At 41.6% G+C, this 11,745-nt stretch overlaps 1 protein-coding gene across 1 annotated transcript in view; it reads left to right on the forward strand.

Annotated features, from left to right (window-relative positions):
- LOC139380783 (interleukin-1 receptor type 1-like) overlaps positions 1 to 11,469 on the forward strand; it is a 29,629-nt gene extending 18,160 nt beyond the window's left edge. The window contains exons 2-11 of the mRNA XM_071123797.1: positions 2,983 to 3,060; positions 4,606 to 4,858; positions 4,950 to 5,130; positions 5,790 to 5,979; positions 7,530 to 7,592; positions 7,697 to 7,832; positions 9,140 to 9,285; positions 9,495 to 9,638; positions 10,160 to 10,333; positions 10,743 to 11,469. Of these exons, the coding sequence (XP_070979898.1) occupies positions 2,985 to 3,060; positions 4,606 to 4,858; positions 4,950 to 5,130; positions 5,790 to 5,979; positions 7,530 to 7,592; positions 7,697 to 7,832; positions 9,140 to 9,285; positions 9,495 to 9,638; positions 10,160 to 10,333; positions 10,743 to 11,206 (1,827 nt within the window). The 5' untranslated portion in view covers positions 2,983 to 2,984 and the 3' untranslated portion in view covers positions 11,207 to 11,469. The remainder of the gene's footprint in view (positions 1 to 2,982; positions 3,061 to 4,605; positions 4,859 to 4,949; positions 5,131 to 5,789; positions 5,980 to 7,529; positions 7,593 to 7,696; positions 7,833 to 9,139; positions 9,286 to 9,494; positions 9,639 to 10,159; positions 10,334 to 10,742) is intronic.
- Positions 11,470 to 11,745: the final 276 nt, after the last annotated feature.

Raw genomic sequence — 11,745 nt, forward strand, 5'->3', positions numbered from 1 at the left:
TCTAGAACACTGACTGAAGTCAGAGCTGATTTGAGCGGCCTAAATTCGATTCCAAATGAAGACACTCCTTCCTCAGGTGATGCGGCATCAAACTCCGCCTCCCCTGAGAAGGGAACCTCGCCCAGTTAGAGGGAAATTTCTCCCTCTCTGGGTGAGGCTGGGGATATCTGGTCCCTTATTTGTGATATTCCTACTGATATTTGGAGTAACCCTAGGACTTTCACATGGTTAATTGAACAACTATTTCACCCTGCCACATCACGTACACCAACCCCTACACATGTCCCTAACTCCTTTTCTGATATCACTCCCTCCAATCACTCCCGTCCCAAACATAGCACTACACCTACAGACCCACCATGCAAACCAGACAGGGTTAGGAGCACCACCTTATGTATACCCACAATTGCAACCGCCACCTTTCTGCTATAGTTTTCACGTCTAATAGACGTGAAGAGAGGGATTTGTTATATAAGTATTCATACACATAGCTCATATAAACAAAGACATTCCGTCGTAAGAACACATACACCCAGCCACAAGACTGACCCCCTCTATTGGTCGGATGCTCAGGATAAGGCTCTGCTGTGCACCAATGGGGCTTCTGCTCTGGCTAGAGCAAGGCCCGCCTCCAACCCTCCGACCAGTCAAGAAGACCGAAACGACAAGACTCCACCTACTTTATTCTATGTATAAAAATGAATGTAACCGTTGTATAGGCTCTCTTTTTCACCTGGTTCCTTGCCGAGTTATGTGAACTAGGTCCGTGCACGTAAAACTGCGGGACAAGATATCTCTGACTCATTAAAACTGTCTTTTGTTACAACTGAAATCCACTCTGTCCAGCGTCCGTGATTTGGTCTCAACTCTCCAGTATTTGAACACTAACAAAAGTCAGTTAAGAACAAATTCTTATTAATGGTATCTGTTGCTTTTATACGTCTTACTACTCGAAAGTCATCTTAATTTTCGCTCAAAGCCTCCCGTGGCTTATTTTTAAGTTTGGCATGTTCTGTTTCTAAATGTCTGCAAGAGTGAAGGTTTCATCGAGTTGTGAGATAGTACTTTTGCACATATGACACACTGTGGCTGAGGAAAGGCACTACTCCCAATATAAGTGAACCCCAAATCAATGTAGTTCCCATCATATTTGCGCCTCTTCAATGGTCCAACGTCCCTGTCTGTTGTTCGGTGCTTTCCCGGGTAAGGGGGGAGTAGCTCTTCGGCTGCATCAGATTCACAACTGTCAGTGTCCATGCTAGCTGGGCTAACAACAAATGGAGAACTACTGATGCTAGCATTGGATGTGCTCGTGGAAGCAGAACAACTTGTGTTGTCGACAGCTGCAGGTGTAGTTCTGCTGGTATGTGTCTCTATGGACGCGGATCTTACCTTTTTTTTAAACCATTTATCCATTTTCTAACAAACGGTATTCCCGCGAGAGAGAATACCGTTTGAGAGAGGCTGCATACGGACTGTTATCGGAATTCCCGCGAGAGAGTAACGGTTAATGTGATTGGATGTTAATTATTTGACTAGGCTACCTGTATTTGACATTGTGTTGTTATTTCGCTTTTGATTTTTGGCAGTGAAACAAGGCTACTAAGGTGAGAAACAAACCTCACCCAAATGCATAGCCCCGTTGGAAAATATAAACGGACTGTTTGAAAATGTGAATCACATTTATATTTGGCATACCCCCGACGGCATTGTACATACCCCAGTTTGGGAATACCTGACCTAAAGCATCTAAACTGGAACAACCATTTCAGTAACTGGCGCAATAAATCCAAGTAACACGTCGGCTTAGTGTGGAAAATGTATGACATATATATTTGAGATGCATAACATTAATTCATTATTGTACTTGCAATTTTTAATAAATCAACCTGAAATAGAGCACGCTGTAAAATATGATTATGATGGGTGTGGTTTTGGTTCAACTCTGGTTATTAACACCAACGCTGGGGTTATTTTACAACACTGAGTGTTAATTCAACATTTAGTTATGTTCAGAGTAGGCCCTTAACATTATGCCATATTAATAATGTTTTGTATTGTGTTAAATAATAAACAATTTATGATAACATATTTGCTCAGGATCTCACTTGGTGTAGTCCCTTGGACTGAAAATATATATTTTTATTTTATTTAACCTTTATTTAACCAGGTAGGCTAGTTGAGAACAAGTTCTCATTTACAACTGCTACCTGGCCACAATAAAGCAAAGCAGTGCGACACAAACAACAACACAGAGTTACACATGGAATAAACAAGCGTACAGTCAATAACACAATAGAAAAAAAAGTCTAAATACAGTGTGCGCAAATGGCGTGAGGAGGTAAGCCAATAAATAGGCCACAGTAGCAAGTAATTACAATTTAGCAAATTAACACTGGAGTGATAGATGTGCAGATTATGATGTGCAAGTAGAAATACTGGTGTGCAAAAGAGCAGAAAAGTAAATAAAAACATTATGGGGATGAAGTAGGTAGATTGGATGGGCTATTTACAGATGGGCTATGTACAGCTGCAGCAATCGGTTAGCTGCTCGGACAGCTGATGAATGCAACAACCATGTCTCTGTCACTAACAAATACAGTCTCGGATAGTACTGTATCTCTACAATTCACTTGAAAGGCAATGCACTCTAGGAAAAAGTAAAAACAAATAAAAAATAAGGCTTTACACCTAGCAGTGTGTTTATTTAAAATGTTCCAGTGTCTATAGGGGTACACACTTTCAGTGTTAATTTAACACTCTCTGTGTTGATTTAACACTGGATAATCTGTGTAGCTGTGGAGTGTGGGAGACAGACATTCAGTTGACAAGTAAGGGATTAAGTGGATGGTCAGAAAGAAGCATGGTACTTTTGTGTGTCTGATCATTTCACTTGCTGAAGATTCTGATAGTTTGTTTGAGTCTATTATGGCAATGTGTGACTAAAACTCACAAGTGATTCTGTGTGTCTCTTTGTTTTAGCTATGGATTGGAGTCAGAGGTTGCAGCTCTTGCTCTTCTCACTCCTCTGTCTCACTGGCAACTCCAAGGCAGTAGGAGGTAAGTAGGATGAACTTTACCCACAGAATTCATCAGCCATCAATCAATCAATCAACCATGTTACGAGGACAGCTAGAAGTACTGATTGAATTAAACTGGATCAAGTTAACAGCTCTGTATCCGGAAACATGGTCCTTCACTTTGTCATGATTTAAGTCTGACCTCTGGTGGGTGTTGATGCAATTATATAATTTTATAAAGCAACACTGCAAATATCTGCGTGCAGTTTTAAACTACCCTTCCCCCCATTTGTTCCATGCTGGCTGAAGACCTGGCTAGCCAGTAACTAGCTAACACCAGACAAATGAATGTTATCATAAAATATATATATTTAACACAATACCATATGTCTTTCGTAAGGCCTTATTTTGAGGACCTAGTTTTACCCTAATACAGAGGCCTGAATCTCATACACATCACTTTGAACCAAAACTACGACCGGCGTATGCTGTTTTGCAGGTTGATATTTTAGAATTGTTTGTTTCAATATCTATGTTTGTGCACGTACATTGATTAACTGATTTATCGTATACTACACAAAGATAAACTACATACATTTTTCTAAACTAATCCAATCACTTAGTTCAAATCAGTTAGTTCCTAATGTTCCTAACCCTGACAGTCATTCTGAATGCAGGTTGCAGGTGAATTCATTTTCCAACTGTTGGATCTCCACCCACTGATTGGATTTCAATAGGAATTACACATCACATTGTAAGCCAGCATAATGTGATTTGCAGGCCTGTAAAACATGGATTTCAGGCCCTTGTATTACACTCTCAGAATAAAAGGTTTACGTTTGTTGCTAATGGGCTACAAACACGTAATCAATCAATGTACCAATGTACCTGCACAAACAGATATTGAAACAAACAATTCAAAAAAAAAAATCTTCCTGCAATAGAGCATGCTGGGAAATATGATGATGGGCATGGTTTTAGTTCAAAGTGACGTGTATGAGTTTCAGGCCCCTGTATTAGGTTAAAACTATACCTGCAAAATAAGGCCTTATGAAATACATACGGCATTGTGTTAAATATACATTTTTTATGACAACATATTAATTTAGGATCTTACTTTTTGAAGTCTACAGGACAAAAAATGCATGAATGCAACAATTATGTCTCTGTAACAAAAAAATACAGTCACGGGTTGTAACTCTACAATTTGCTCGAAAGGCAAGGCACTGTGGGAAATATTTGAATAAGGCTTTACACTAATCAGTGTGTTCATTTAACACTACTCTGGTGTCTATGGGTCCATAGACTCAACAATTTCAGTATTGATTTAACACCATTAGTGTTGATAAAAAAATGAACACTGGAGAATTTGTTGTGAAGAGATATATTTTGAAAGACCATCTCTGTAAAAACTCTGTCTATGCATACTACATGACACGCATAATAATTGCATACTTTTTTGGTGTGCATCATTTCCCCAACATATTCTGTTCTTTAAGACGTGGACTCGTTAAATAAGATGGTGTTCCTCAAACAGTCCCTGTACTGCATGTTTATCTTTACTCTATATACTCTTTGTGTGTAGAGCTCTGTGTGGACAAAGGACGAGAGACTGAGTGGGTCTTTTCAGTTTCCGGTGATGCTGCCATGTTGACATCCACCCTGTTGGACCTCAACGTGTCTGACAACCGCAGCATCCCCTATAACATCTCATGGTATTACCTAAGGACTGGGACAGAGCTGACCAGGGAGACAGGAAATATTCTGGTGCGGGGGAAGACACTCTGGATTTTTAACATCACGATGGAGGATGCTGGAGACTATGAGTGTGTTGTGAGGTAGGGGCTATACATTTGTCTGCTGTGTGTGTGTATATGTGTGTGTATATGAGTGTGTGGTGTAAATCTTTCCTGTTACCTTTGATAACAGACAACCCTCCGAGTGCTACAAGAAGGTTGCCTTACTGATTGTGAACCACACCAACCCAAAAGAATGCGGTCGACCAGAAAAGGCCCAACATGTCCTGACCAACACAGCCACCTCTTTCCTGAACTGCCCATTGAGTGACCAAATCAGGGAAGTAGACAACTACTCCATCCAGTGGTACAAGGTGAGTCCAATGGGGTAAACAGACAATGCAGTACAATAGGAGAGTGTTGAGAGGGAACGCCTGACAGCAGGGGCAGACTAGCCATCTGGCATTTTGAGAAAATTGCATTTTGGGAAAATACCGAATGGGCTGGTCCAATGGGATCGCCTAACTTTTTTTGTATTTTTTTTTGTACAGAATTAGAATTATCTGGCTAAGAATGGGGGCCACAGAGACAAAAAACTGGCCTTTTGGGGGCCTCAAGGAAAGAAAATGGGCCACTGTCGGGGCCTCAATGAAAAAAGGGTCTGATGTGTCAGAAATGCCATGGCGGATTTCTGGTCTCATGCTTGACAATGCTGGAAAGCCTGTTTGAAATCTTTATTTTCAGTCATTCAGTCCATTTCTATGTATGGTTAATTTGTGTTTAAAACTATAGGAATGTAGGGTTACTACTAGTGACTACGTTTGAGACAATGTTACTTCAGACACACTATATACACTTTCATTGTTCATTTCTCTCACACATTGTACTGCATTGAATTGTTATGAGAGTTGGTCTTCTAAGGTAAGACATTATCAGAACTTATCTGTAATTGAATTGTGTATTAATTTTGTACTATAAGCCATATTCCATTACCACTACCTTTCAGTGTGCATTTCTATTTTAACCCTGTCAGGGCTGTGAACCCATTGTGGAAGATGATCCCTTGTGGAACAGGTTTAGTTATGTCAGTCACAGTACTATGGAGTTACTCCGAGTAGAAATGGTCACCCTTGAGGATCATGCATTCTACACCTGCACCATGACCTTTAACTTGGAAGGGCTCAGCGGCAGGATCTCAGAGACCATCAACGGTACGGTGGACAGTGAGTATTGTTGGCACAGCTCATAAAAGTTGTCCTTAACCACAGATCTAGGATCAGATTATTACCATATACCCCCAATCCTTACCACAGCCATTACAGAGACAGTGAAAGTCAAACTGGTTACAGATCATTGCTAGACAACCTTGTCAGGTCCTGCCATAGATTTTCAAGCAGATTTAAGTCTAAACTGTAAATCGGCTCCTCAGGAACATTCACTGTAAACAACTTCAGTGTAGATTTGGCCTTGTGTTTAAGGTTATTGACCTGCTGAATGGTGAATTCATCTCCTAGTGCCTGTTGGAAAGCAGACAGAACCAGGTCTTCCTCTGCGATTTTGCCTGTGTTTAGCTGAATTCCGTTTCTTTTTTATAATGAAAAACTCCCCAGTCCTTAACGATTACAAGCATACCCATAACATGATGCAGCCACCACTATGCTTGAAAATAGGGAGAGTTGGAGTCAGTTGCATTGGATTTTCCACAAACCTAAGACTTTGTATTCAGGACAAAAAGGGAATTGCTCTGCCACTTTCTTTGCAGATTTACGTTAGTGCCTTATTGCAAACAGAATGCATGTTGTAGAATACTTCTATTCTGTATAGGCTTCCATCCTTTCACTCTGTCAATTAGGTTAGTATTGTGGAGTAACTACAATGTTGTTGATCCATCCTCAGTTTCTTCCTATCACATCCATTAAAGTCCATAACTGTTTTAAAGTCACCATTGGCCTCATTGTGAAATCCCAAAGCAGTTTCCTGCCTCTGACAACTGAGTTAAGAAGGACACCTGTATCTTTGCAGTGAATGGGTGTATTGAAACACCATCCAAACTGTAACCATCCAAAGTGTAATTAATTTTACTTCTGAACTTATTTCACCATTCTCAAAGGGATATTCACTGTCTGCTTTATTTTTTCTTGACCCATCTAACAATAGTTTCCCTTCTTTGCGAGGCACTGGGAAACCTCCCTGGTCTTTGTGGTAGAACCTGTGTTTGAAATTCACTGCTCAACTGAGGGACCTTACATGTAATTGTGCTGTATATGTGGGGTACAGATATCAGGTAGTCATTCAAAATTCATGATCAACACTATTATTGCACACAGAGTGAGTCCATGCAACGTATTAAGTAACTTGTTAATCAACATTTTACCTCCTGAACGTATTCAGGCTTGCCATAAGAAAGGCATTGAATACTTATTGGCTGAAGACATTTCAGCTTTAAATATTTTATTAATTTGTAAACACTTTGAAAAACATAATTCCACTTTCACATTATGGGATACTGTGTTGGCCAGTGATACAAATATTTAAATGTAATCCATTTTAAATTCAAGCTGTAATACAACAAATTGTGGAAAAGGTCAAGGGGTGTGGATACTTTCTGAAGACACTGTACAGTACATGACCCTGAATCAGAGGTTATGATTTCATAGAGGCTGCTTTGAAACTTTGCTCTGTGAGAGCTTAGAAAGGGCCATTTTCAATAGGGTCATGTGACTGCATATTTCTGTCTGTCTATGATATTTATGAATCATTGTCATCATTTCAGTGGAGTATTGCCTGGAGCCCAAAGTGGTTGAACCTGCCAATGAGATCATCAAAGCAGATTTGGGTGAGTAAGCCACTATAGAACAAGTACTGGATATGTGTGTGCGTGAGTTTGTACAGGTCTTTTAATTCACGATGCAAATAAAGAATTCAATGTTTGTCCCCTAGGTTCTTCCTTCAGTAAGATGTGTCGGGTGTTTGTCCCGAGTGTGGGGAATAAACATTGTGCAAATTTGAATTGGATTTCAAGGGAGAACTCAATTTCCAAAATTGTCTCAGAGCGCATCTTTCAGGAATCAGAAAGGTAGGTTGAGACAACACAACAGCATCACAATACACAATGTAATAAATCGACAGTTCCGTGAAGAAGTATTTGCCCCCTTTCTGATTTGCTCTTTTGTATATTTTTGATACTGAATGTTATCAGATCTTCAACCAAACCTAATATTAGATAAAGGGAACCTGAGTTTACAAATAAAAGTTACAAATATGATCAAAGTTATGCACCACCCAATTCCCCTGTGCCTCAGAACCTGAACAACTTTCTGTCCATCTGTCTGTGAGTTGAAGCTGAGGCGCAGCTGGGTCATGCAGCAAGACAATGATCCTAAACACACAGTCAAGTCTACATGAAAATAGTTCAAATGCAACAAATGTGAAGTTTTGTAATGGCCAAGTCAAATTCCAAACCTACCCCAGTTGAGATGTTGTGGCAGGACTTGAAACGAGCAGTTCATGCTTAAAAACTCACAAATGTCACTGAGTTAAAGCAATTCTGCATGCAATAGTGGGCCAAAATCCCTCTACAGCGATGTGAGAGACTGATCAACAACTACAGGAAGCATTTGGTTGCAGTCATTGCAACTAAAGATGGCACAATGTGTTATAGAGTGTAAGGGAGCAATTACTTTTTCACACTTGCATAACTTTAATTAAATAAATTAAATAAGTATATATATTATTTTTGTACACTCGGGTTCTCTTTATCTAATATTAGGTTTTGTTTGAAGACCTGATAATATTCATAATAAAAAATATGCAAAAATAGAGAAAATCAGCAATACTTTTTTATGGCACTTGTCACGCCTGCTACCACTCTCTCGCGCCAGGCTGCCCAGCACTGTGCACTCCTGCCACCATCCTTACGCACACCTGCTTACCTCATCGCGCACATCAGCAAATTATTGGACTCACCTGAATTCAATCACCTGTGTTATGACCTCCCTTATATCTGTCAGTTCCCCAGCTCTTTTTCCCTGTCATATGTTGTTATGTTATCTGTGTGTTGATGCTGGTCCATGTCTGTTCCTTATTTAATGTTTACTCCCCGTACCTGCTTCTCTACTCCGACGTTGGTCTTTACATGTATTCTGTGTCATCCAGATAGATGTTCTACTGTATAGTATCTAAACTGTTGGTACCATATCAGGTACAGCGCTAAGATTACAATAGGACCCATATACCTGAACACACAGTAGTGCTTGCTTTGAATGGAACTTAAGATAACACACACTGCTATTTTGTGAACTGTGGCCGTGATGGTTTGAGTGTGCGTTCACAAGGGGGAACTTGTCTGTCTTCTCTCCCTCTCTTCCCCTCCCCCTAAACCAGGGAGTGGAGAGAAGCGAAGGGTGTATGGTTGGAGCGTAATTTGAATTTCTTGACGGTGGAAGAGGAAGACTTTTCCATCCATTACACGTGTAAGGTTTCCAGCGACAGAGGCAGTCCTTCTGCCTCCTTCACACTACAGCCTACAGGTAACACAACACTTTCTGGAAGATAACATAAAAATGTTTCAAAAGAGATCACACACATATTATCCTATCTCTTTACCCTTGTTTTGATAGTGTATTATAACAACTGCAACCTCACCACTTTTAAAAAAAGGGTTAAAGAATTAAAGCCAGTCAGCTTGACCTTGGGTAAAAACTGTTATAAATGCTATCTTCTCTCTTTTTCTGCACAGATCCAAACAACCTGTTCCCTATTGGAGTACTACTGACTAGTCTGGTATTGGTGTTTACTGTTAGTGTTGCTATTTACCATCGCTTTAAGATTGACATTGTGCTGTCGCTAAGGAGGGTGTTCCCGCTTCTCTACCCAAACACAGGTACACAATGAGAGACAGTTTATCGCACATATACTGCCCAAGTACACAAGGAAAGATGAATAGAAACATACCTGAGCACGCACACGCAGACATGCGCACACACGCATGGACACATACACTATCTGCAGACTCATTGCATACTGTGCATTCACAAAATGGAAACTCGCACAAACATACATTCCTACACCAGATACAGACAGTAATGCACATACAGCATGTCTTCCCACAAACCCCCAGGCCCACACTTAAACCCACACACATGAATGTTGCATTGCTTGTTTCCCACTCCACACCTGACCACAAGTAAAATCCGTAGCAAGGTACTGTAGCACATCCCACAGCTGCAGTATGCAAGCACTGCATTTTCCATGACAGAGGAAGATTCATACGAGGCACTGAATAGGCTATGATGTCATTAATATCCAAGCCTCCTCTGTTAGGCAGGTTTGTGGAGACTTTTGTTCCAGCCCAGCACTAACACACCTATTTTGTTTTACCTGTCTCTGTCCTGCATGTGGCAGACTCTGATGGGAAGCTGTATGATGCGTACGTGGCGTACCCCCGTCTGTTTGGGGATGGGGGCAGGGCCTGTGGAGAGGCAGAGATGTTTGCCCTCCACACGTTGCCCCAGGTTCTGGAGGGGAGGTGTGGCTACAGGCTCTTCATACTGGGCCGGGACAGCCTACCAGGGGAAGGTAAGACATCTCGGTTCGACCCTGGGGCTCCAGGTTCCACAAGATTATCTTAGCATTGGCCTTAGTACACATGTAGCATGATGATGAAATATGTGGAATCTTTTTGAAGTCATAAAGACCTTATGAAACCATCTTAATGGTTAAACAATGTTTTAATAACCATTTTCCCTGCTCCCTTTCTCCCTCTTCTCCTCCCTCCTCTCTTTCCCCCTCCCCCTTTTCTTCTCCCTGCCCCCCTCTCCCTCTCCTCCTCCCTGACCCCCCTCTCCCTCTTCTATTCCCTGACCCCCCTCTCCCTCTTCTCCTCCCTGACCCCCCTCTCCCTCTTCTCCTCCCTGATCCCCCTCTCCCTCTTCTCCTCCCTGATCCCCCTCTCCCTCTTCTCCTCCCTGACCCCCTCTCCCTCTAGCCGTAGTAGATGCTGTGGAGGAGAGCATGCTGGCCAGCCGGTGTCTCCTCCTGGTCTACTCTGGCTCTACGTTCTGCAGTGACAGCAGCGGTGTCCTGGAGGCCTGGCAGAGCTTCGAGAGGCAGACGGCCATGCACCATGCCCTGCTGGAGGGCTCCCTTAAGGTGGTCCTGGTGGAGCTGGAGGAGGTCACTCCTACACAGCTGGCCCTCTTCCCTGAGTCGGTGCGCCACCTCCGGGAGCGCCAGGGCGCCGTCTGCTGGTGGAAGAGTAGCAGGACAAGGAGGAACAAAGGGTTGAGGTGTGGGAGGTGGAGAAAAGAGGTGGCGGAGAAGGCTTCGCCCCCTCTCTCCTCACCCTCTCTTTTCTTGTCCTCACGCTTCTGGAAGGAGTTGAGGTATTATATGCCAGTGAGGAGTATGAGGACGAGGTGCCCAGAGACTAACAGCCTGTTGAACTTGTGATGGGATTGATGGGCTTTGGAGAGGACAGTGTTAGACATAAGGAGGAAATATGTTGAATGAAAGGACTTCCATGGAGAGTATAATGTTGTTCCTGATGATTGATCCTGACGATTAATGTTGTAAAATGCACAGTTAAGAGTATTAATTCTGAACATATTGGCAGAGCCACTCAAACACACACACCACACACACAATTTACCACTGTTGTACATACACACCACATCTGTGAGAGAGCTTTAATAAAGAGAGCCCAGTAAATTCTATACAATGTATTTGATGTCTTTATTTGTCTACTTGTTCCCACCAATGTTCCTTTATTTCGGATTTTTTAAATAATATTTTTTTTCAGATTTGTTAATCCTCCAATGAGAAACTATAAGTGTTTAAACTAATATTTATGGATGCAGTTATTTATTATGAGGCCAAAGTACTTATGAACAGCTTACTGGCATTTAATATTAAATGTTTTCTACATGGTGAGCTGACTATTAACAAACACCTTATGATTTATTAATGAAAGCACAGTCCTGAAACTTCCC

The sequence above is a fragment of the Oncorhynchus clarkii genome, chromosome 22 (genome assembly GCF_045791955.1).
Source record: "Oncorhynchus clarkii lewisi isolate Uvic-CL-2024 chromosome 22, UVic_Ocla_1.0, whole genome shotgun sequence".
NCBI classification, from domain to species: Eukaryota; Metazoa; Chordata; class Actinopteri; order Salmoniformes; family Salmonidae; genus Oncorhynchus; species Oncorhynchus clarkii.